This window comes from Anguilla anguilla, chromosome 10 (genome assembly GCF_013347855.1).
Source record: "Anguilla anguilla isolate fAngAng1 chromosome 10, fAngAng1.pri, whole genome shotgun sequence".
NCBI lineage: Eukaryota > Metazoa > Chordata > Actinopteri > Anguilliformes > Anguillidae > Anguilla > Anguilla anguilla.
In genome coordinates this window covers 32,396,467-32,422,960 of record NC_049210.1, presented here as the reverse complement: position 1 = coordinate 32,422,960, position 26,494 = coordinate 32,396,467, and the positions used below count along the sequence as shown (strand labels likewise).

The 26,494-nt window shown below is 45.8% G+C and overlaps 2 protein-coding genes and 1 long non-coding RNA gene across 6 annotated transcripts in view; 2 read left to right on the top strand and 1 right to left on the bottom strand.

Annotated features, from left to right (window-relative positions):
- The window catches only part of LOC118237510 (probable phospholipid-transporting ATPase IM), a 40,069-nt gene extending 26,740 nt beyond the window's left edge, over positions 1-13,329 (top strand). For both annotated transcript variants that reach the window (XM_035436289.1, XM_035436291.1), the window contains 13 exons: positions 1,090-1,278; positions 1,690-1,805; positions 2,051-2,215; positions 2,345-2,456; positions 2,776-2,881; positions 3,063-3,204; positions 3,743-3,926; positions 8,923-9,146; positions 9,685-9,768; positions 10,266-10,511; positions 11,410-11,548; positions 11,772-11,902; positions 12,964-13,329. In XM_035436289.1, the coding sequence (XP_035292180.1) occupies positions 1,090-1,278; positions 1,690-1,805; positions 2,051-2,215; positions 2,345-2,456; positions 2,776-2,881; positions 3,063-3,204; positions 3,743-3,926; positions 8,923-9,146; positions 9,685-9,768; positions 10,266-10,511; positions 11,410-11,548; positions 11,772-11,902; positions 12,964-13,284 (2,159 nt within the window). In that variant the 3' untranslated portion in view covers positions 13,285-13,329. The remainder of the gene's footprint in view (positions 1-1,089; positions 1,279-1,689; positions 1,806-2,050; positions 2,216-2,344; positions 2,457-2,775; positions 2,882-3,062; positions 3,205-3,742; positions 3,927-8,922; positions 9,147-9,684; positions 9,769-10,265; positions 10,512-11,409; positions 11,549-11,771; positions 11,903-12,963) is intronic.
- LOC118237511 lies at positions 10,430-19,638 on the bottom strand. Its single transcript, XR_004767190.1, has 3 exons — positions 19,552-19,638; positions 18,610-18,668; positions 10,430-10,562 (listed from the first exon to the last, which is right to left on the bottom strand). It is a non-coding gene; the product is annotated as an uncharacterized LOC118237511 (long non-coding RNA).
- LOC118237509 (iporin-like) overlaps positions 17,010-26,494 on the top strand; it is a 37,613-nt gene continuing 28,128 nt past the window's right edge. For 2 of the 3 annotated variants that reach the window (XM_035436288.1, XM_035436286.1), the window contains exon 1: positions 17,011-17,219. The gene's annotated coding sequence lies outside the window, so the exon portion shown is untranslated. Of the gene's footprint in view, positions 17,220-26,494 lie in introns of all 3 variants that reach the window. The other variant, XM_035436287.1, reaches the window with a different exon arrangement.

Genomic DNA, 26,494 nt, shown 5'->3' with positions numbered 1-26,494 from the left:
AGAGAGAGGTGAACAGCAGATGCAGTGTCACCCTTCATTCCACACATAACCGGAAAGATCAGTGTCTGTACAGCTGTACAGGTGGTACACCGTGTCGATGCTAAACGCCTCTTCGGCTGCATGGGAAGATTTGCCACTGGCACATCGCTAAAGCGTGTTGGGATTCGCATTCGCACATTTGCCTGGGTTTGGAGGGCACAATAAGAACTCTCAAATGCAGACAGACATGCAAATGCGAATCTTAATTATGCGGAAGATGCTAGAAATCTCTCACGCCTGCTGAAAGGAGGCAGCTGTCTTTGTCTTGTTGTTTTGACTCTGGCCTGTTGTTCTTCCTGCCATTGTTAGAAACATGCCTGTTGCTCTTAAAAGCTGATTGGTCTATAAAATGTCCCCCCTGCAGGATATTGATCTCTGCTATTCCCAGAGATATTAATTAGAGTGAATGATGTGTGTACTCAGGGTCCAATGAAAAGAACATCAGGGTTATTTAGAATCTCTCTCTTAATTTCTCTGCTTGATACACCTGCATATGCTGTACGCTTGTGAGTGCATGTATGTCTGCGTTTGTGTGTGTGTGTGTGTGTGTGTGCGTGCGTGCATGCTTGCATGTGCCTGTGTGTATGTGTATTTGTGTGTGTGTATGTGTGTGCATTCCATGTGTGTGTGCTCCTTTGATTGTGCAGCATGCTGTTCAGCCTCCACTGACAGTGGGACAGTTCTGCCATTGTGCAGGCTTGAGCTAATCAGCTGATGAATATCTGTCAGTCAAATCCAGCAGGCTCTACCTGTGTCATGTAGGTTCCTTATTGCACTGTAAAAAGCTTGTGGGAGCCTGCCCTGAATTACCGCCTGTTTGAATAGCAGATATGTCTAACAACCCTGTGTCTGTTCTGTTCAAAACCATTTTAAAAATTGAGAAGGTAAGCAGACAAACTTCTGCTTCTTTTCATAGTGAACTTCCTCAGTGTCCTACCCCATGAATAGGTTCCTGGCCTAATCACAAGGTGCTAAAATGGCATCTCATGTAAAGGGATCAAAAGATTGCAATTTGTAAAACAGGAAGTGACATCGCTCCTCTGTTCCCAGGTGACCTTCTGTACCAGGCCCAGTCCCCTGACGAGGGCGCCCTGGTAACCGCCGCCCGAAACTTTGGCTGCGTGTTCCGTTCCCGCACGCCGGAAACGGTCACCATCGTGGAAATGGGCGTCCAGAGGAGCTACGAGCTATTAGCCATCCTGGACTTCAACAATGTGCGCAAGAGAATGTCTGTTATCGGTAAATGACCTTTTCATCAGGTTTAGAGTTTTTGTGTCATGTTTATCTCATTAAACCTGCTCTGTGAGGCGCTTTTTTAATTCTTGCATTTACATAAGTTTCCGCTGTCAAAGTGATTTTACATCAACAATCGACATGCTATTAAAATGAGAGAAAAATGCTTGTTTACTTGTTTATGACCAACTAAACTAAGAGCAAGTAACAAAGGTAACCACAATCACCAGAGTTGAACATTTACATTATTCTGTGACAGTACTGCCATTGATATTTATAGCAAAGCAGATCAGACTTGATCAGACTCAACCGCCCCTAAAATAGCATTTGTTTAGTGAGTAAATGATGTACTGTGAGTGAGACAGAGGTGGTGGTGGTGCAATAGCGCCCCCTGCTGACATGGCTGTCTCTCTGCAGTGCGTAGCCCGGAGGGGAAGTTGTCTTTGTACTGTAAGGGGGCCGACACCATCGTTTTCGAGAGGCTTCACCGGTCATGCAGCAAGCTGGCAGAAGTCACTACAGAGCACCTCAATGTGAGCATCCACCAGGGGGCGCTGTGGGACTGGAGAGCAATCAAATGGGGGCAACAATGTGTGTGTGTGTGTGTGTGTGTGTGTGTGTGTGTGTGCGAGTGCATGCAAATACACGAGTTTGCGTATGTGTGTCTGTATGAAAGTGTATATCTGTCTGTCTGTATGACAGCCTATATCTAAATGTCTGTGTGACTGTTCTATACATGAATAACATGACTGCGCTCTGTGCTCTACCATTGGCACAGGAGTTTGCAGGGGAGGGGCTGCGGACTTTGGCCCTGGCCTATAAGGACCTCGATGAGGAGTACTTTGAGACATGGAGAGAGCGCCACCATGAGGCCAGCACCGCATTGGATGAGAGAGAAGAGAGGCTGGATGAGCTGTATGAGGAGATTGAGAAGGACCTGCTGGTACGCTATCGACCCAACATTACACACACACACACCCACACACACGCAGTTACACACACACACACACACACACACAAACCCATGGATTATAATCTAATTCTGTTTGTGTGTCTGTGTTCATGTGTCCAGCTGCTGGGGGCCACAGCCATTGAGGACAAGCTGCAGGATGGTGTTCCCCAGACCATAGAGCAGCTGTCAAAGGCCAAAATAAACATCTGGGTTCTGACAGGCGACAAACAGGGTGGGTCACCCACAACCCTGCGCACAGCACCAGCCAATGTGTTATTCAAGCACACTATGACATAGTAGGAGAATGGTTCACCCTCATGGAAGGTGTGACTTCTGTCCTGTAAAAACACACTAGCCCAATAAATTTACGAAGAAAGAAAGAGGCTCTCTTCAAATTATTAATAAACACACCACCACACTGTCAGTGTGTATGCCTAATGGCTTAGATATTGTGAAACGCAGTGGCCATACCTGTTGGCTGTGATAGTTGATCTTTTTCTCCTGTTGCGTGATACTCCTGTGTCCCGGTTCTGCGGCTCCTCCTGATGCAGAGACGGCAGAGAACATCGGTTACTCCTGCAACATGCTGCGGGAGGAGATGAACGAGGTGTTCATCGTGGGCGCCAACTCCTCCGAGGATGTGAGGGAGGAGCTACGGTAGGGTTTCACAATGCGTGGGACAGAGCTTCAGAACCATAGCCTTGTCTGCTTGTCAATTTTCCCTCTAGTATTATAGGTAGTACTCATGGGAAATGTAGTCTAAAGGTATTGTAAAATCTGCTGCTGCTGGTTGGTCTCTCACCTCAGGGTTAATAATGGTGTGTTCTGTTTGAAACAGGAGTGCAAGATTGAAAATGAAGCCTGGGGCAGATGAAGAGCCATTAATCATGGCTAGGGGAATTCTGGGTAAAAAATTAAAGGTGGTCCACGATGAAGAAGTGGATGGAGAGTATGGGCTTGTTATCAACGGACACAGTTTGGTAAGTGATGGTAACCAGCTGGATTTCACACAGAGGTTAAAGGTCAGGGGTCAAATGTCAGGGTATAGGTACAGTACAGATTTGTAACTGTGTTGTATGACATCATCTGATATTGTGAAGAAAGCACTTTTTCAGAAAATAGAAAACTCCTTTTCGCTTTCTTTTTGTCATAATCTACCTCTGAACTGAAATGATATTAAGATTTGTTTGCCCTAAGAAATGCATTTAGAAAACATGGGCAAAAACTGGCATGCACTGAAAAAAAAAATACAACACAGCACAACACAATGAAATATGCATTGAAAGCATGAACTTACATGCACACTAAATCTTGTTATTATAAGAATGATAGTAATCATTGTAAATTGACAAATCTGTAGACATTCACATACTGTAACTGAAGGTTGTATCTGACTCCTCCTGTGTCTGACTGCTCCTGTGTCTGACTCCTCCTGTATCTGACTCTTCTTGTATATGACTCCTCCTGTATCTGACTCCTGCTGTCTCTGACTGCTCCTGTGTATGACTCCTGTGTCAGGCCTACGCTCTGGAGAAGAGCATGGAGATTGAGTTTCTGAGGACGGCCTGCATGTGCAAGACGGTGATCTGTTGCCGGGTAACGCCCCTCCAGAAGGCCCAGGTGGTGCAGCTGGTCAAGAAGTACAAGAAGGCCGTGACGCTGGCCATCGGGGACGGCGCCAACGATGTCAGCATGATCAGAGGTATCCCCTCCCAGGGGTCTGTGGGAAGGCTGGGAGTCAGTGGAACTCAGAGGAACTTAGTGAAACACTTAACTGAGTGGAACTCAGAGGAACTCAGTGAAACATTATTACCTGTACTAAATCGTTATAAACCACAGTCACTTTCAAGTAATAACACTGAGTTTAGAACTAAGATAAAGATACAGAGAAATGCTATATGCACTCTGCTGTTACTCTAGAATCTGTTTTTTTATTGTGAAATTAAGGAAACCATTAAATGATTTTGGCTACAGTTAAACCTCAAGTTTGGGGGCAAAAGCATGTTACCTTGCACTTGATATTAGTATGGTCAATACCAATACAGTAAACAACACACTATTGGTTCATAATCAAGATAAACCATGGGTTCAGCATGTGTCCAGTTCATGCATTTGTGTCCTACTGCTGAGGACATGTTATAGAAAAACCTTCTGACTCCAGGCCCAGCTATAGAAATAAATTATACTGTGCATGAACTCAGCTGTGATGACAAGGAAGTCAGTCTCAAGGAAAACCCACATCTTCCCTGCATCAATTGGTAGGGATAGGAGGTAGAAGATGCTATTTAAAGCTGGGTCTCAACAGACCGGCAGAGATGCACTGTCTGGAATGGAATCGATGGCTTCCTCGGAGAAAGATGAGGTTATGGAATCGATGTGCAGCTGCTCTGCTGATCGGATGCGAGCAGCTGGCCGAGCGACCCCGCTAATCGCATTTAGCATTCAGGGCCGATGCTCATCTCTCCCAGAGGAGCTGCGTCGCATGGTGCAACTCGCATACATGCACAGATTATACACTCCTGTCAGGGCACATGTTGTGTAATATGCGATATGATATAAATCTCACTGGAGGCCGTTGTTTATGATTCTTTCGCATATGAGTGATGTTTCTTCACTGCTGTGTAATGTGACTGCTGGTGCTCATATACTCTTTCTTTTCCCTCTCTCTTTCTCGCTGCTTTTTGGTTTTGTAATGCAAACCACTCTGTCGATCACTCTGCTGGACTGCTCGCCTGCATCTCTCTCCCTATTTCTCTCCATCTTTGTGCCGCTGCTATCTTTCCTTCCCTCCCACTGCTTCTCCCTGTTTCTTCTCCCTTATCCTTGTTTAATTCGTGTATAATTCGTCCAGGTGCGTAGAACTGCTGAAATCCGTCCTGCTAGAGTGGATAAGTATCTGCGTTCATTTACTAATTACATACCGCGTTAGATTTTAAACTTTTCCCTGTGTGGAAACTGGTCTTTGCTTTCAGGTTGCGTTAGGTGTCTTTGGTTTTAGGTGGCGTTAGGTGTCTTTGTGTTTTTAGGTTGTTTGATTCTTAGAATTGATAGATTGCGATTATTGCACTTATTGCACTATCACAAACTGTTAACCTCTGTAATCAGTGCGTTATTCGACTCAGCTTTTCAGCTGCTAATTAGGTACATTCGGAGCGACGCTAGCGTCGCTCCCTCCTAGTTTATGAGCCAGTTCCCCATTCCAGTCTGTGCTCTCCCCCTCAGAAGGCGCTTCCAGCGACGTGGCCCCCCCCGACAACGGAACCCCTCTAACCTCTGCTACCCCCCGCTGAACCCCTGTGAGAACTTCACGGTCACAGGGGGACTATGGAACTGCCAGTCTGCTACGCGCAAGGCAGACTTCATTTCTGCCTATGCCTCCCTCCAATCCCTGCAGTTCCTTGCCCTCACAGAGACCTGGATCACACCAGACAACTCTGCCACTCCTGCTGCCCTCTCATCCTCCTACTCCTTCTCCCACACCCCCCGGCGATCTGGCCGTGGTGGTGGTACTGGTCTACTGATCTCCCCCACCTGGAAATTCTCTGTTCTCCCCCTCCCTGACCTGTCCATATCCACTTTTGAATTCCATCCTGTCTCTATCACCTACCCTGCTAACCTTTATATTATTGTTATTTATCGCCCCCCGGGGCCCCTGGGAAGCTTCCTGGATGAGCTAGACACCCTGCTCAGCTCCTTCCCTGAGGACGGCACCCCGCTGATCCTCCTTGGAGATTTTAACATCCACCTAGAAGCCTCCCAGTCTGCTGCCTTCCTACCACTACTTCACTCCTTTGACCTCTCCCTACAACACTCTCCTCCAACCCACAAGGCAGGCAACCTCCTAGACCTGATCTTCCTGAGGACCTGCTCCAGCTCCAATCTTACGGTTACCCCCCTGCATACGTCTGACCATCATTTCATCTCCTTCTCCCTCCCCCTCTCTCCACACCCTCCCTCTCCCCCTCCCATCCCCACTGTCACTGTCCGCCGTAACCTCCGCTCCCTATCACCCTCTTCTCTTGCTCACAGAGTGACTGCCTCCCTCCCCACTCTTCAATCATTTTCCAAGCTCCCCACTAACTCTGCATCCTCCACCCTGACGTCATCTCTCTCCTCAGCACTCGACTCCCTATGCCCCTTCGTCCCTAGGCCAGCACGTTCATCCCCTCCCAGTCCATGGATGTCTGACATCCTGCGCACCTCCAGGGCCACCCTCCGCGCTGCTGAGAGGAAGTGGGCCAAATCCAGGGACCCATCTGACCTCTCAGCCTATCAGTCTCTCCTGAAAGAGTTCTCCTCTTCTGTCACTGCCGCAAGGCAAAATTCTACCAAACCAAAATTCATAACTCCATTTCTAACCCTCGTCAACTTTTCTCTATTTTCTCTTCTCTCCTCAGCGTGCCACCTCCTCCACCCCAGTCTTCCTTCACTGCAGATGACTTTGCAGCATTCTTTGACGAAAAGATTGCAGACATCCGCACCTCCTTTGCCCCCTCTGCGTCCTCCGCCCCCTCTGCGTCCTCCGCCCCCTCTGCGTCCTCCGCCCCCTGTTTCTCCACATTTTCTCTCCTCTCAGACACTGAAGTCTCCCAGCTTCTGCTCACCCACCGCCCTACCACCTGCGCCCTCGACCCTATCCCCTCATCTCTCCTTCAAGCAATCACACCAGACATCCTCCCTTTTGTCGCCTCCCTCGTGAACTCATCCCTATCTTCTGGATGTTTCCCCTCATCCTTCAAGAAGGCCCACATCACCCCGCTGCTGAAGAAACCCACACTAGATCCTTCAGTCATTCAGAACTACCGCCCGGTATCTCTCCTCCCTTTCCTATCCAAAACACTCGAACGTGCTGCATCTAACCAGCTCTCTGCTTATTTCTCTGAGAACAACCTGCTTGATCCCCACCAGTCTGGCTTCAGGCCTGGCCACTCGACTGAGACTGCACTCCTCTCGGTCAGTGAGTCACTCCATGCCGCACGAGCAGCCTCCCTCTCCTCTGTCCTGATTCTCCTAGACCTCTCCGCTGCATTTGACACTGTGGACCACTCTACCCTCCTGTCCTCCCTGGCAGCATCAGGGATCCGCGGCACAGTCCTTGACTGGATTGAGTCCTACCTCTCTGACCGCTCCTTCCAGGTTGCCTGGGCGGGTAAGGTATCACCACCCCGTCCCCTCACTACCGGAGTTCCCCAGGGCTCAGTCCTTGGTCCCCTTCTCTTCTCCATGTACACCAGATCCCTTGGCCCTGTAATATCTGCCCATGGCCTGTCCTATCATTCCTATGCCGACGACACGCAACTCTTTCTCTCCTTCTCCCCATCGGACACACAGGCCCCTGCCCGCATCTCCGCTTGCCTGAGGGACATACAGAGCTGGATGGACAATCACCACCTGAAGCTCAACCCGGGAAAGACGGAGCTAATCTTTATTCCTGCTCTATCCTCTCCCCTCCTCGACTTTTCCATTTCCTTAGGGGACACCGTAGTGACATCATCACCCTGCGCCAAGAATCTCGGAGTGATGATGGACAACAGGCTGTCCCTCTCCAACAACATTGCAGCAGTAACCCGGGCATGCAGATTTTTCCTATATAACATCCGCAGAATCCGCCCCTTTCTCACCACCTACTCAACCCAGCTCCTGGTCCAAGCAATGGTTCTATCCCGCCTGGACTACTGCAACTCTCTTCTGGCTGGACTACCGGCATCTGCCACCAGACCCCTGCAGCTCATCCAGAATGCTGCGGCTCGTCTGGTCTTCAACCTCCCCAGACACTCCCACGTAACTCCCCTGCTCACTACCCTCCACTGGCTGCCTGTTATAGCTCGCATCAAATTCAAAACATTGGTTCTAGCATACCAGGCAGTCAAGGGATCAGCCCCAGCATACCTTCACAAGATTTTCAAACCCTACATGCCAGCCAGATCCCTCCGTTCTGCTACCTCAGGACGCCTAGCACCTCCCCCTCTTCGCACCTGCACTTCCAGAACACGTCTCCTGTCTGTTCTGGCCCCACGATGGTGGAATGACCTCCCTGTGGAGGTCAGAACAGCTGAGACTGTGAACAATTTCAAACGACGACTGAAGACCCACCTCTTCAGGCTGCACCTCTCCCCATCCCTCCCTTCCCCCCCTGTAAATGACTAAACTTAGGGGTGTAACTAGGCAGCTGTTTAATAGGTGACTTAGTTGATGCGCCAGTCTTAACGACTACTTGTATTTTTATTTATTTTTATTTTTCCATAGATTGCGTTGTGGCCGTTCTCGTTGTTAGTGTTAATCAGTTTAACCACCAGGGTCCAAGTTGAACTATGCGGTTGTTCCCTGTACTTGGACCGGTACTTCTCTCTAGGGGTTTCGTCATACTTGTTCCTGGTTATGGTTATACACTTTGTTGTTCGTCGCTCTGGATAAGAGCGTCTGCCAAATGCCTGTAATGTAATGTAATGTAATGTAATAATGTTTTCCCTTCATTCTCTCCCTCCTCACCCCATCACTCACTTTTACTCTTCCCCCTGTATAACATGATTGTCGTTTCCATCTCTACTCCTCTCTCATCCCACTGTTCTCTTCTCTTCACCTCCCTTCTTTCCTATCCATCTCTCCCTTCATGTCGTTATATCTTTTTCTTCTCCCTCTCTCCCGTCCCTCGCTCCTTTTCTCCTTCACTCACCTCTCTGCTCTCTCCTTCCCCACAGCGGCTCACATCGGCGTGGGCATCAGCGGGCAGGAGGGCATGCAGGCGGTGCTGTCCAGCGACTACTCCTTCGCCCAGTTCCGCTACCTGCAGCGCCTCCTGCTGGTGCACGGGCGCTGGTCCTACCTGCGCATGTGCAAGTTCCTGCGCTACTTCTTCTACAAGAACTTCACCTTCACCTTCGTGCACTTCTGGTACGCCTTCTTCTGCGGCTTCTCCGCACAGGTGAGCGATCAAATAATATAGCATGAGGGAAGCAAAGGTGGTGGAGGTGCACTAGCACCCCCTGCTGGCCTGGCTGTTTTTCTCCTGCTGCCCAGCGTTGAGGAGGTGCTGTGTTTGTTGTGTAAGGTGACAGGGTCTCAGGACTCTCAGTCTGTTTGTAGATGAAAAGGTGAAAGAGAGAGAGAGACCCTGTTTATCCATTTTCTAAGTTAAGGAAATGAAATATCCTGGCCACACCTTTTATTGCTATGATCCTACCCTGTCATTTGAAATCATACTAAATAATTTTTTTTTTTTAATTAATTAAAAAGTTATCACAGTGTTCTTACGCTGATCTCCATTCTAAATGTTGCATTTCCTTTCTTATGCAAGAAAGTGCATGTTCTACAGTAGTGTTGGGGTTGGTGTGTTACTTTGTCCTGACCAGGTGGGGTTAATGGTTAATTTCCAATGTCATCACAGTGTGTCTGTTCCTTTTTTTTGACCATGTGGTGAATGAATGGTTCATTGAAACCTGGTTTTCGGGTTTCCCCTGCAGACGGTCTATGATGAATGGTTCATCACCTTGTATAACCTGGTCTACACGGCCCTCCCTGTACTCGGTATGAGTCTGTTTGACCAGGTAAGAGAGCTGGACCGAGAGAATGACATTCATCAATCAGAGACAAAACAATAAGTTATACATTTAATTCAAAGTGCTTGTCTGTTTTTGTCTGTATTTAAGTGGGTGTTAGTGTGTGTATGTGCATGTGCACTTGTATTTATTTGGATAGGTATGTTTACACTTGTGTGAATTTGTGGTAGACGTGGTTAGTTGTGTATGTGTGTATTATGTACAGTATGTCTACATAAGTCTTTGTGAATGTGAACAGTAAGTACATAGCTTTTTTCATATCACGTTTAAAGTTCTCATCCAGCTTGGTTCTCATTCAGTCACTTTCATACTGTAACTGAAGAACTAATAAAGTTAATTCAAAACCCCAAACGATATAACCGCAATAAAGCATCGGTTAATTGAAAGTAGAATCAGTTTTTTGTTTATCCTAGGAATTAGCTTATAGGTTTATGCAGGGCACCACTGACATTCACGTGTGTATGTCGTGTGCGTCTTTCCCTCAGGACGTAAACGACCGCTGGAGCTTCCAGTACCCACAGCTGTACGCCCCGGGCCAGCTCAACCTGTACTTCAGCAAGACGGCGTTCGTGCGCTGCGCCCTGCACAGCGGCTACAGCTCGCTGGTGCTCTTCTTCATCCCCTACGCCGCCATGTACGACACGGTGCGCTACGACGGCAAGGACATCGCCGACTACCAGTCCTTCGCCATCCTGGCGCAGACCTGCCTGCTCATCGCCGTCTGCATACAGGTTCAGTCCGTCCGTCCGTCCGTCCGTCCGTCCGGCTCCTCTGTCAGTGTTCTGAAAGAGGCCCAGAGAAGAACGGCCGTTAGTGTTTCACATATTGCTTCCCACAAAACACATTTATGAGGTGTCTTATGGGAAGACCGAACTCACACCCAGTAAAACATTCAAAGTTTATGAGAGTCCATTGGGGATCACATGGACTATATCAGAGTGAAATGTACTCTATTTGTTGAATTAACGTTTCACTGCACAGTCAAACACAATGTAAACTATATTATGAAGATAATACGTCTACTTTTCTCTTGTGGGGACATCATGAGAAAGAAATCATGTATAGCATGGAAACCTGGAACATGGAAAACCATAGAGAAATTTGGGCATGAATGCTCAACCAGTGGTTAAACTTTAAGGTCCAAAATCACTTTCTCTTTATACAAAGATAAGATAGTTCTGATCTTAAAGGTTTTACATGTTTGAATATATAATATTACTCAGTTTAGAGGAAACTAACTTCACTACACTAGTGCTCTGAAAAACTATTTGCCCCCTTCCTGATTTCCTCTATTGATGCATATTTATCACACTCAATGGTTTCAGATCTTTAGAGAAAATGTAATATTAAACAAAGGGAGTAAACACAAAATACATTTTTTCAATTATTATTTATTTAATGAAAAAAGCTATGCTGTTTTTACCCTCCTGTTGATGAACAATTTACCACGGCAGGTATTTTAGGGAAGAGCTGTCCTGTTTATGAAGAGTTTTAAATGTCCAGTAATCTTTTCTCTTGCTGAGATGGAGATACTTTGAAATGGTAGCATGTCTGTGTGAAAGAATGACTGAATGACTGTGAAAAAACTTGTGCCTTACTCACCCCCCTCCCCCTGCTTCACCCCTTCAGCTGGGTCTGGACATGTCCTACTGGACCGCAGTGAACCAGGTCTTTGTGTGGGGTAGTCTGGCCATGTACTTTGCCGTCACCTTCACCTTTTACAGCAACGGCATGTACCTCATCTTCACCGCCTCCTTCCCCTTCATCGGTGAGACTCCATTTTGTGTCCCTCCTCACCATTCCCCCTTGTTTCCCAGTTGACCATTTGTAGCATTGTCATGTGAGTCTCTTTTGTTGTGTAAGGCACCGTTTTTCTTCTTCGCTTAAAGCAGTTGTGACTGGAGTAGATGATACGCCGTCTTTCAGTATGAGAGTTGACTGTCTGACCGCGTGTGTGTGTGTTTGTGTGTGTGTGTGTGTTTACTCTCCAGGCACAGCCAGGAACACTCTGAGCCAGCCAAACGTGTGGCTGACCATCCTCCTGACGACCATCTTGTGTGTGCTGCCGGTGGTGGCCTACCGCTTCCTGCTCATCCAGCTATGGCCAACCATCAACGACAAGGTGGGTGATCCGAACGCGCAGTACCCCCCGTCCCTCCCTGCCCCTCCCCACCCACCATCCCTGTTCCATCACCCCATCCCTACTGAAACATAAGACACAGAGAGAGGGAAGGAAGAAAACAGAACAGGGAGATAGGGAAGAATGAGAGTACATGACTCATACATTTACCAGGAAGGGCGAGAGAGGGAGGTAGAGAGATAAAGAGAGAGAGGCTGCAAAGACATTAGGACATCAGGAAAGCGGACACCTGTCAGTAGGACATTTCATAAGGTAGAGATTGTTTCTGAGGCTTTGACTCCAGGAGGGTCCCGGTGTTGAGCCTGCTCACAAACTTCAAAGGGAGGGTGGAATTAAGCTCTCTTTACTGTAGGCACGCAGTAATCACCCACTCACAGCTCCTGTGTGTGCGTGTATGTGTGTGTGTGTGAGAGAGACAGAGAGAGAGAGAGAGAGCGTAGGTACAGTCTAGCAATCTGAGTTTGAGTCCTATTTCTATGGGTCAAGCTCGTCAGCCCCTGGCTCCAGGTGGATTGTGGGTATTATTAGCTCGGCTGAGGATGTTGAGAAGGTGGAGCAAGGATGGAATTAGAACAAGAAGATAAAGAGATAATAAAGCCTTTTTGGTCACCCAGACAACCTATTAGGGCAGCAGTGTACTGTAGCGGCCAGAGAACTGGTCCTAACTTACTCGCTTCCAGGTTTGAAAGACGGAAAACTACAGAAATCAATTCAAGAGAGGAACTCTGACCTGTTTGAGTGTGAGATCCCTGATCCAGTCTGTTTGAATGCAAGATCCCTGCTCCAGCCTGTTTGAGAACCCTGCTTCGGCCTGTTTGAGTATGAGATCCCTGTTCCAGCCTGTTTGAGTGTGAGATCTCTGCTCCGGCCTGTTTGAGTCTGAGATCCCTGCTCCGGCCTGTTTGAGTGTGAGATCCCTGATCAGGTCTGTTTGAGTATGAGATCCCTGATCCATCCAGTTTGAGTTTGAGATCTATATCAAGGTCTCCACTGTAACCTGTGACCTGTATGCTCCTCCCTCCTCTTCCCTTTCCCGTCCCCAGGTGATGTTGAAGGTTCGGGAGGCGAAAGCGGCTCCGCCCCCTCCCCCGCCCCGCACGCGAATCAGACGCACCAGCTCCCGGCGCTCCGCCTACGCCTTCTCTCACGCCCAGGGCTACGGCGACCTGGTGACCTCAGGGCGGTTCCTCCGGCGGCCGCCTCCCCCGCGCCGCTCGGCCGGGTTCAGCCCGACAAGCCGGGCCACGGGCCTCATCCACGCGGGGCGCTCTGGAGGGTACAGCCCCACGGCTCGGACCCAGAACTCCAGGGAGCCCGAAACCTCGCTACAGATGTACCGGACTGTCAAGGATCCAGTGTCCTGAACTCCCATCCAGGGAACCATAGCCAGATACCGGTTCTGAACCTGTTTACATTAGGGGAACTATGGAAGCAGACACAGTCACACACATACACACACACACACCCACTCACACACACACACAAGCAGATACATATGCACACACACACCCACTCACACACACACACACACAACACACACACACACACACAAACACACAGATACATATGCACTCTCTCTCACACACACACACACACACACACACACAGACTGGGAATAAATAGGTTTCATGACCTTTTTATGCATTTGGGAACAATGCTGCCATGAAACAGCAAAAACAATGAGAACCCAACTTACAGCACTGGCACTGTAAAGAAACTCACTATTAATTAAAGACCTGAGACCTACCACTGACACCAAAGTGCTTAATGCAGCCCCTCGGTTACTTTCCAACTGCACTAGAAAAGAACAATAACCCTCAAGCCTTCGCATTATTGTGGCTGTAGTTTATTGATGTTCTATCAAACTGTCTCGAAGTGGATGAAAGCATTTACCAGAAGCCTTTGCTGAAAAGGATAAGACGTGGTGCAATGGGATATGCTGCGAATCCATCATTACATTGCCATCCAAATGGAGTAAAGGCAATAGGAAGGCCCCGTTTACAAAGAAAGCAGTTGTCAGACGTTGGAAATGGCCCTTCAAAAACACTGCATGCTGTCAATGAGCTCAGTTTAAAATTGTGCCTGCAAAGGGTCCTAATCTCTGCCCAGCACTGCCCCAGTATCGGTTTTTTGGTTACCTGCTTGAAAACCCCCCTGCTGCACGTTGGTCAGACTATGGCTACAGCGAAGTCCTTTAGCCTGAACACTAATGAGGATCTGATGGCGCACTCTGGAACGTTCCTGCCTGTCTTTCCTCTCCTCTCTCTGCCTTTAGTCGTGCGGGCAAACAACCTGGACGCCTGTAAAGGCCCTTTCTCTCTATGCTCCCTTTAGCATGTGTCAGTTGTGTCCACCTGCATGTGCCTCGGGGGATTAGCGAGGAATGAAGAACTACTGAGATGCTGTGTGGCGCATGGTGAACGTTCCCACCTGAAACTGGCTCCAGTGTTCAGTTCTCAGCAGTTGTTGTTTAAACAAACACTTCAGGAGAGGCAGTTATGGGCATAACTGGAACAATTGCACAAAGGCTTATGTCAATATGAGGGGCATGACATCTTAAATGCCATCTGATGTTTTCAGGAATTTCTGGTTGAAGGATTTACAGTGAACTGGTTATCTCTCCCGTTTGCATGGAGATGAATGAGTAATCAGAAAGTACTATTTAATAACTCTCTGCACTCAGAATGAAGACAAACAAAACTGTGCAGAAACGACACTAAATTACTTTTCCATGTAAACACATCTCCCAGGATGCACTGGGGCCTTCCGTGGCATTCTCCATTACCTTTCCCTATGCAGCTAATGGGCCTGTCTGGCTGTGTGTCTCTTAATCCTACAATTTCCAATCACAAAAATGCTGAGACACGCCAAGGAAATTTCTATGACCAACACACAGTGCAAGTCAGCTCAGTCTGAGGAACATTGTTGTTGATATTTTTACCTGCGGTTGTTACAAGCTGCTAAATGTAAATTCACAGTCACATGGACAGGCAGGCCCAATACAACTCAGATGTTTCATGACCAGCTATTTTTTCCTCTTCTGTGAAACTCAACCAGCATGTTCACCTTCATTCCCACGCTCAGAGAACATTGTGCACGTGTTATTTGGGATGCGAATGGCTCACACATGACTGTGTGTTCTTTAACTGGGGTGGGGGAGTTGTGTGCAATTCCAAGTCTGTAAGTGGGAAAAAGTGTTTGTTTAAAAAAGTGTTTAGGAATTAAGGCCGTTTTTCAATGATACCAAAGATGTGATTTTTCTTACCTTCTGAAAATTTGTTCTATACTTAATTATGTTTTTAAATGAAATCAGAGGCTCCAGTCTTTTTATGTGACTGCTTTAAGCATTTTTTCCTCTGTGAGCCATCCGTGTTAAATTCCTTAAAAAATGGAATACCTTACGATGTATTCAAAATAAGTGGATTTTCTAGAAAATATATTGAAAAATATATTTCACAGCAATACATTTTTTTTTTTTAAGATATCAATATCTGAAAGTGCCAAACATTTGTGTATTTGCCCTTATATCATGATGTGTGGGAAATGATTAATTAGAAATAGTGTGGCAATAACTTTTCTGATCTGTATGATACATTTTATTTTAATTTATTGCTATAAATTCAATTTCCACAAGGGATAACATAGAACAGCCAAAGACAACATTCCTCTAGGCGCGGTGTTTTACGCAGGTGGGGGTGACCCTATATTCCCATTTGGAAATAGTGAAAATGATGGAGAGGGTTTGAGAACACAGTGAACACGTGACTACACACTGTACATGTCAGCCAGTCTCAGCCAGGTTGTGAATAGTATCTTCTCCCTATACAGATGCACAGAACTGTAGTCAATCTCAGTCAATATTGCGATAAAAATGAATGCTTTTCAATGTCAATGTAAAGGGAACGTTTTTCCAAATATGTTCGTATGTTTGAAAAAAAAAACACTGCCATTTAGGGAGCAAAATCTATATTGAAGTGACTGTTTTGCTAGTGTTGTCCAGCAACATCCACTATGTCCTCGTGAACCTGCCATAAAATTCCGGTAGCAAGATTTCAGGTTAACATTGCGTTACAGATGTCGATGAATACGGTATACACTAAAAGAAAATCAGCAAAGACTGTACACAAAGTCTATAAACTAAATAAATGTTGTACTCAATAGGATATCTTTGCCCAACCATATATTTGTTTTATGTATTTCTGATTTATCTATGCAGCTACTGGAACACAGCGAATAAGAACTATTATTTGCAGTGACATTTTTGTTTTCTTTCTTTAAATCTGTATTTTCCTACTGTCAGGACCCTATGCGTTTTTATACTGTGCATGAAAACACATCCAACCTCCTTGTTTACTGTCAGCTGCTCTATAGTATGTTAAAGTTGATTGGCCTGTGCTGTGGGACCTTCTTAGTTTACAGGTGTTAATTATGTTCTTACAAAAAAATGTATCTCAATTTCCAGAATATAATTTCTGCATGTACCTTTACCAAAGTGCCAAATAATAAAGGATTGCTATTTTTTGTACATGAGACTTTATGGCTTGGTTTGCTCTTGGCAGGCCTACAGTATGTGATTTGTTTTCCTATGCTAAATATTACATGTACAAAACATGTATCTTGCATTATTTTATTTTAAACAGGCTGATATTCTCTGACAAATAATGTAATAGTAAATGTCGTCACAGGACGACCATATAATTAACAATTTACCAATTAACTGAGAAAACCAATTTTTGATTTTCTCAGTTAATGTTGTCCCGGACAACCAAGAAGCGGTCGTCAAAACACAGGTAATGATGTGGCAGTGTATGTGAAGAACATGCATGCCATAGGCCTAAATGTTCCGAAGAATATTGAACAAGCATTTGAAGTCATGTATGAAAATAAAGTCACAGCACATCATTCCATTGGATCGAATAAATGGTGTATAAGGACACCACTTTAAAAGCTTACGGACGACTGTTTCCGACATATGTGCACCACTGCAGACTCGGCTGATATCAGGACTGGAACAGTTAACTGTGCCTTCTATCAACTGCATCTCTGCAGACCGGAGCGAGGGCCATGCGCCCCCCACCCCATTTCCCCCACCTCCGTCCGTGACGTAGAACAGCGGGTCCAGCCCATAGCGAGCAGATCGCTGCTCCGAAGGGTGCGTGCTGTCGGGTGTAGAAAACCAAGCGGCGACTACTGTAGGCGTCTTCAGAACGCCAAGGATTATTTCTGTCGCTATTATCATCAACAGCCCGGTCGGATATTACAAATATGAGAATATAAAGCACTCAAGACGGCACTCAATGTAAGTACTGCTGTTTCTCGTATATATAGGCTATTTTATTATTTAGCTCTATGTAGTAGCCAAACACTTTGCGGACCGTTGTAGAATACACTGCAAGGCTGCCTGACCAGGACCTCTCCCGTGACAAGTGCAGTAACCACGGCGTCATTATGTCATATTAAAACGATGCAAGCGCGATGTAGATGTAGTTTTACATTGGATTTGTTCGAAACAGAGGTCGTTTGATAACATGCTTATAATGCCTCCCTCCGCTTGTTTTACGCAGCATCTCACCCAGCGCTAGCATAGTTAATTTCAAGGGGGAGGAAAAAAATCACGCAGTGAAAATGAAAGACTGCAAAGAAACTATATTTACATTAGCAATACGCTAATACGTGGCACTCATAGCTGGCATATTATGCCAATTAATCAAATTCGACGATTCTCCGGTAATGCGGTTTTCAGAAAATGCTGCCGCGCAGTTGACACAAAGACTCCTCACAACATAGGCTATGTGACATAATGCTCAACACCACGCTTGGGTACGTTGACTAAACATCTCGAATTCTCCAACGTCGCATGTTGTCAGTGTGGTTGCTGTCCTGTTTCCTAGCAGCGATGGAGAATCATGTCGATACCGTTATATGTGATGACGTTGTTTCGTAACGGGTCGTTATAATGTGTTGCCCTTGAGCTTATCAATAATTCACACGCTGTATCATTGTATGCGATAGGATACTGAGTGGAGTCTTGGTTGTGGAGAATTCTGTATTATTAACGTTTTATCAAGCAATGACCATGCTCATGTCTCTTAAATTAATTTTTCATTGGTTTTGCTATTGTTTCCCAGTTGAGCGCTCGCATGTCAAGTGATTTGGTGAATTACGAGGACGCACAGGTCACGTAGGCGTTTGTGAATTAAACAATTGCACCGGTGTTCTACGGTGATTAATACCTTATATTTTTGTATTAATGAGTATTTGTTTGAATTGTCTTTTTCCCCTCTGAACTACTGATAATTTCGAAAAACCGTAATAAATTGCAATTGTGTCAGGCAGGAGACTATTATTTATCAGAGAGTTTATGTCTGTCAGGCGGGCTATATTTTAGCCTACGGTTGGACCTTCCCGTGGGATGACGAGTTGATTGCGGTTTAACAACGGGCGCGCTGTGAAATACCTAAGGCCAATTGTTTTGAAATAAGCGATCGCCCAGAACTGTCTTCCATGCTAACGTTATGCAACCTACATTCTTCCTGCCTTCCGCTCGCCTGGTTCAGTTTGGCACAGTTCGGATCAGCTACAGTAGGCTACGACGGCAACTGGCAGATGTAGGGAGACGACACCGAAGTCGCGGTACCTTTGTGTGTTGACAGTCCCGTAGTCGCGTGTTACGAAAGGCGAATACTCACGGCTGTACGCCTTGTCCTGTTCAACAGGGAATCCACGCAGACGAAACGCTTCTGATAATCTGTTAGATAACCAAGTACACATTAATCAGGCGCAGACAAGATTAAGACGCAGATTTTTATAGTGGGGTGTGGTTGATTGTTGGGGTAGCCAGATCTTGAACGACGAAATACTGTACCTTTTTATTCCACCTTATATAATGTTATGTATTTAATTTTAGGATAGCTGGAGACTTTATGTGAAAGTGACAGATTACAGTAGGAGGACAATGACGTTTCTAATGTATGTGTCGTATCCGTAGGAAAGCTTCTGGAATGACTTTGACACAATGATTTTATTGGCGGATAAACTGCATTGAAAGTATAAGGGGACTAAGGTCAGATAAGTAAATTATTGCTGCTCACACTGACATCTGGACTGGATTGTATTAACGTTAAACACAGTGTCATGCTTAGGCGAGTCCCTGAAATGTTGGCGACGAAATAGCTAGCATCTGGGTCATTTAAAAAAGTTCAAGTCTCTCAATCAGTGTGCTAGGTAAGCCACTTATAATTGCACACCAATCTACCCGCCACCTGTGTGAGTGTGCGCGCGAGCCAGCGTGCTGGTCTGTTATTTGTCATTATGCTTTGTCATTACGCAGTAATTAAGCAAATACGCGTTAACTATACGTTTTTAAATGTGTTAGACGTAAAAATAAAATAGAACAAACTTCAAAGCCATACATTTACATTAGAGGTCATTGTGGGTTAGCTACGGAGAACTGACCTTCGTCATCATAAGTAGAACCGTATACCGTGTTTGCACATTATGACACAGTAACCCAGTTCACCGCACCACGACGCTAGAACGATTTTATTGTGACATAACTCATCTTATAATCACGGGAAGCTCTTGGCATCAGTCCTGTTGGTGGTACATGGGCATCAATTCTAAACACTCACCTCCGATACTCAGCTCCTGTGTTCCTTTTTTTCCATGCTCTCTGTTCCTTAACTACAGGGAGTTCTTGGTGGTAACATGAGTTCCCCGTGCTAAAGTTAATTAGAGAACGTCCATTGCCACAGTATTATACGTCATGGGCCATTATGAATTTTCAGTAGAAAGAATCAAATTGGAGTGTTTTGTCCTCAGTGGAAGAGAAACAGGACATCCAATATTCAGAACAGTAGATGAGTATCTGGTGAGTCTAAATAATATAGGGTATGGACCTCCTTTTCACCGTGGATTTAAACTCTGTACATTCCATACCTCAGAAAAGTAACTAAGCCAACTGAGGAGAAATTAATCAGTTCTCCACAGACCAACTGTCCCTGTACAAAATCAAAACTTTCCTGGTTCTTTGCTTAACAGGTACAATGGGAAAATTGTTACCTAAAACACACACTGGGCTGGTCACATGCTGTATCTGAAACAGAGCTCTTTCTGTGCTCACCTCCCTGAATATCTTTAGCTTTCCAGTGGAGAATGACAGGTGATGGAAAACTTGCACAGGCTGGAGGGCGATAATATAATGAGTGTCTGTTCGTTGAGATTCTTCAGCTGCATAGGTGCTGTTGTCACAGTGTTAAAAAAGATCCTGGAAAAAAACTGCACTCATGATGCACTCATGGTGCTTGTGTGCTTGAGTCAGACCACAGCCACAACACGCTTCTTCTGACAGCAGTGAGGGCCGGCTTCCTGCTCAAGGGGAAGAAGTGGTTTGGTTTTTGAGCCAGCCTTAGCCACAAATGGGGCATAGCACATGAACACGAGTCTAAGAAGCATGACAGTACAAATAAAACATGTCTGATTATTTAAAAAATAGATTTCAGTCTCTTACTACCTTACAAGGTTAATTAGACAGCTCTCAAAACATGTTTTTGTGTAACAGACAGTAAAGTTGCAGGAGGTTATCTCTGGCTTGGATTATTGCTGCTGTTTAAAATGTATCAGCAAAAGGTTGCTGGGAAAATTAGTAGGTACAGGTTTTGCACCATTTTGAGAGGTGTGGTTTCACAATTTTGGCATTTCTGGCTAAATTCCTGGTTTTATCATAAGTCTTGGTTTGATAAGCCACTCATACGTTGTGTTTCAATCCCATCACTCATATGGACTGATACATTTGTCCCTACCCTGGTCAAATGCAGGTCATACCGCTATTATCGCTAATATTTTTTATAATGACTGCTTTTTCCCATCTGGTTTCTAATGGCATACATGATTGCTCTTAATGGTGTTTCAAGCTCATGGATTAGCCTTGAGCTAAGTGCCCCTCCATCTCAGCTTTTTAAAACTGGGATGTTGTGCAGAGTATGTCAAGAGGAGCACACTGTCCCATGTCCTTGTTTTTAAATAGTAAAAGGGGGGTAAGCCAGCCCTAGAACAGAACGGGTGTCTCCCTACCCTGTTTCCAAAGGGGGTTCTGAAGTCCACAGGCCCTCTGCTACACAACCCTCTGATTTTTTCTCCATTTTGAAGCCAAGATTTTGGAGTCATCAAGAAATAGATGTTCCTATAGGTTCTGTCCCAAGGTCAAAGTTTAGCCCGACATTGTATGTAATTTTCAAACCTTTTTCTTCACCAGGGACTGGGGGGGGGGTTCACAAATCAGGATTACTGAAAGGCAGAAGAAGTCTACATCAGGGGTGTATTTCACAAAGCAGGATTACTCAATTATCTGGATAACTGCACTGAGTAGGATCTGGAACCCTCCCAAATCGGGAACATGGGCTAAAGTAAATAGGGCTGTTCCAGGTTTTATTCAGTGAAGTTATCCACATAATTGAGTAATCCTGCTTTGTGAAAAACACCCCTGATGTACACCTCTTCTGTCTTTCACATAATAATAATAATTATAATAATAATAGCATAGTTACGTGTGTCTTCTTCAGACTAAGGTATAGATGCCAGAGGGTGCTGATTTGTACAGTGGGGCATGTCTGTGGCGTCTGCACGCATGTGTTTCTGCGTGTCTGGCATACTGCAAGACGCATACATTCTCCACTGAAGTGTTCATGCAGCTGTTCCCTGATTATGGGTGCTTCTGCCGTTTAAATGCAGGCCTCAACTTTTCTGGTATTAACACACCACAAACCAAGAGAGAGGGGTCCTTTCTGTCTGGAGTACTCTGAAAGACACACACACACACACACACATACACAGACACGCACACACACAAACACACACACACACGCACACGCACACACACACACATACGCGCACACGCACACGTACTCACACACACATGCACACACATGCACACATCCTGAATGCAAAGTGCCACTTTCATCTGTGACTATGGTGGGCGGAGAAGGCCACAGTCCTTGGAATGTGTTTTAAGGTTTGGGTTGTTTGCGCAGCTGGCGGTTTGGTGCTGCTGCTCTGTCTGATTTACTCTGTTGAGCTAGCGGAGCCCCGCTGCTGCTCCTGTTAGGCCCCTGGGGGGGCTCCGTGTTCTTCCCGCAGTGATTGGTAGCGCTGCCACTGTGGCTTTGTGATTATGTAGCAGGAGGGTGCGGCGCACGGCTCTCTTTTACCGAACCTGCTGCCGTTAGGTGGAGAAAAACAGCATCTGGCGCTCACAAGGGCAATTTATGAAACGCTCTCATTGTCCATATGTGCTCTTGAGGCTGGGAGAAATAAGAAACGTGCTCATTATTATTTTGGTGTCGATGTTCAGTTCTGCGGTTTCGGGGTCCCGGTAGTGCTTGCCCCCCCTAGAATGCTGATGCAGTGTTTTCTCTCACCTGCCTTCTCTCTCTCTCTCTCTCTCTCTCTCTCTCTTTGTCTCACTCTTTCCCCCTCTCTTCCTCTCTGTCTCTGTCTCTCTCTCCCCCCTCTCTCCCTCATTCTCCCTCTGTTCCTCCCCCCCTCGCCCTCTCTCTCTCTCTCTCTCTCTGTCTCTCTCTCCATTGCTCCCTCCATCGCTGAGTATGAAGGATGTGGACTGTGACCTACGCAGCTCTTGTCTCCCAGTACAGAGATGGATGGCCGCTGAGCTCCTAACAGGCAGTTATGTTATTCCCCTCTCCGGATCTCTGTTGCTGTCAAGTCGGGAACAGTGTATACCTCAGTGCCAACTTCTGCTAAAATGACTAATTCTTCTCAGGGGAAAGAGAGCAGTAATCTATGTGCAGGTCTGCTGCAAGTGCAGGTAGCATAAATGCAGTTCAGTTTGTGCCGACAGACACGTGCAGCACTCTGTGCGATAGAGGGATTTTTCTTTGTTTCTTAGTGGAGCATCTTGGGAATTGGCTGAATTATTGGATCAATACTGCAGATGTTATTCTCTATCAGAAGGTCTTTGCTATTATATTACTGAACTGTGGTGTCATGGCTTGTTGCTAATGGTGATGTATGACTCAAGCCCTTCATGGTATATGTATGCATAATGTAAGCCTGAGTAGCGTAGTGGTTAGGGAGCTGGGCTTGCAGCTGTGAAGCTGTAGGCTCGATTCCCGGGTGACACATGGCCGTTTGTATCCTGGAGCAAGATACTTAACCTGCATTGCTTCTGTAAAGTATCCAGCTGTATATACGGATTGAGTATGAAAGACTGTAAGCTGTGCAAGTTTCTCTGGATGAGAGTGTTTGCTAAATGGCTCTGTGATGTAACTGCGTGTTTTTCTTGCACTGGATTCCACACAATGACTCTTTTTCATTTTCTCTTCCTCCTTTTCTAATTGTAGCGTGTTTTCGCAGAAACAATGAGTCAGCAGTTGAATAGCATCGGTGATTTTTTAATAGCTGTGATATATGTAAGTGTGTCTTTGAATCGTGTTTTGACAGCGTTGACGTGCGGCACGTCAAGGATAACCAGAGAAAATCTTTCCTCCAGGGCCCTTTGTGTGCTATCCTGATTTTATTTTATGCATTTATTATTTGAAATGTTTATGCTTTGATATTTTTTTCTTTAGAGCTGAGGTTGGGTAAGGTTTGTGCCATCATGTAATATGTATTTTATTTGATGCATAAATAAAAATAAATTATTGAATTGATAAGGTGATGGTCTCTTTTGGTACCTGATCCTCTGTGCCATTCTTCCTCTGAGCTGGAACTGCAGGTGTTTTTATAGATCGGCGATTCATTTTTGTCCTCTGTAGAGGACATCCGTCTATGGTCTTAATGTCAAGAACCATACATTCTGCTATGCTGAAAGCTACACTACAAGGGACATTAAATAAAAATAAAATAAATAATATTTTTGAAAATATATTTCTGTTGCAACATGTTATTGTCATCCAAGACACTTGTATTATAGTAAAAAAAAAAGAAAAAAAGAAAAAGAAAATGCTTAAACTTTAAAATGAAAACTGCAGTTGAGAGCTAGAAGGGCCTCAGGTAAGATCGATGCCTTGCTAATGTTTTGAAAGGTAAACAGCGAGTTAACGCTTCTCCGTCCTGTACGCGGGAAAGGGCGTGGGCAGCTTTTGGGCAGCGTCCTGCGGTTTGCTTTCCAATTAACGGCGACAGGAGAGGCGGAGAAGCTGCTGCGGCCATTTTCATTCAGTGTTAGAGCAGGACGAAGCACGACCGTGTCACACAAGCACAAAGGACTCCGTTGACGGACGACGTTCCGTCGCGTTTTTTTTTTCGTTTCGTTTTCCGGTTAAGGAAGCACGAGGCATGTAAGAGGGTTGAGCGGTGGGTTAATAAAGGAAGCGGAGGAGTGCTTAAGGCTTTCAGGAGCTATCGGCCTGCCGCGCGGTTTTGTAGCGGAACCAATTACCCAGACATCTGCGGCTTCAGAAATGGATTCAGTGGCCTGAGGTTGTAATGGCCTTGTGGGGGCCGGAGGTGGAGGGGCGGGAGCAGGGGGTGGAGGCGGTGCGGACTGAAAGGGGACTCAGTATGAGGCCGCTCAGAGTGTCCCCCCTGACTGGACACAAAGCGATGCATCTCTCTGAGATGGGCCGAACACAAAAACCACAAAAACGGGCAAAACGTTTTTCTGAATGTGTGCAGAGAAAGCGGTGCCTGTGTCTGCGTGTGAAATTACTAAGTAAGAGCACCACAGCCAAAAGGACGGCGGCCTGTTTCTGGGGTTTACAAAAGACAACCATTGTTTACCACAAACTACCTGGTATTTTTTCTCCTTTAGTTCTGACTAGATAGCTGAATGGTGACCAAGGACATCAGCTGGACACACCTAATGAAAGGTTAATCTTCATGCTTGGAGGGGAAAGATATCTGTCTGTGTTTGTGACTGGTGTTTGGGTGGCTCAGCTGATGTGAGGTAATGTGGGTGTGGGGGCTGAGTCAGGGTACTGTAATCTGCAGGGTATATTTAACTCCACAGCGCTTCCCACAACACTGTGTAATGCACTGCATTTAAAATTCATCCCACACCATTTCCTGTCATTTACCGTGAACACGTCCACACACACACACATGCGCGCACATACACACTCTCTCTCTCTCTCACACACACACTCTCTCACACACACACACACACTCTCTCTCTCTCACATACACACACACTGTCTCTCTGTCTCTCACACATGCACACACTCACTCACACACACACACACTCTCTCTCTCTCACACACACACTCTCTCTCACACACACACACTCTCTCTCTCTTACATACACACACACTGTCTCTCTATCTCTCACACACACACACACTCACTCACTCACCCAGCAGATCTGTCCTGCCCCGTGTGTCAGGTGAATATATTTGTTGTGCTTGGGGAGACTAATTATTCTAGATTTCTCCATTGCGCTAAATGTTTGCTTGAGAAACCTCAGCTGGGCTGCAGTCTTAAGAAGCGATCGCGGAGACTTCCGGTCTCGTCCAGAGCTTGGAGCAGCAGTGTGACGTTCATTTCATTTTATGACCCGAGTCAGCTGATTGAGTGCTGTACTCCTTTTATTTAAAAATCTCCCATTTGAATATTTTGCAGATCTTCCCAGCCACGTTGATCATTCCGAGAACATTCGGCGTTATTCCCGAGTGTTTCCCGCAAAAAGGGCGACAATGGTTCTTTCACGCCGCTGTGGGTCAGGCGGGCGGTGTGGTGACATCACTGCCTCGAGTCTTATTGTGCGCCGCTGCCGCGGATCGACATTCTCCTCACGTCTCTGTGCATTGTGCTGTTCCCCCTTCTCTCAGCCCCTGAAGAGAAAACACGGAGTCCAGGCCACAGCAATACGCTTTTATATATCATTGGTCTTGCTGGTAAACACACATGATGGAAGTTTGGAGTCAGTACATTGTATTTAGATCAGTACTGCCCAAATCTGTTCCTGGAGGCCTAAACATGTTTGCTAAATAGGCTGTTACAAAATTATTTTTTCCTTATGTCATAAATATTTTATTATTGATTCATTTCCTAACTCAACAACCAGGCCTGGCTAACCCTGTTCCTGGAGATCTACTGTCTTGTAGGTTTTCATTCCAGAAAATTAGGGTTGAAATGAAGACCTACAAAATTGTAGATCTCCAGGAACAGGGTTGGAAAACATGATATCAAATGCCTTCAAGAGTTTGCTTGTATTTTGGACTTACCTTGCTTTACTGGATGTGTGTTAAATGTTTGTGGTTCTTGAGCTTGGAGAGTGATATATGTCTACCTGTTCATTATACAGATGCTTGAATAACTATAAGATGTCTATCACTTCTTTTATTAAAGTGCTTTCTCTGGCATCATTTAGTTAGGTCTTCATTAACCACAGAGCATCACACATCACATTAAGTATTCACTATGGAGCGAAACATAGAGGGCAGGAAGCTGGAGTTTCTGTAACCAATCAAAAGCTGGGGAATAACTGAAGAGCCTGCCAGCCTTCTCTTAGTCTTTGGGAAAAGAATAATTAATGTTAGCCCTAATGAATGTCTAATCTAAGAATGTTCCTCTGACAGCACAGTGTCCCCATCATTGCACAGAAGAAATATGTATTTA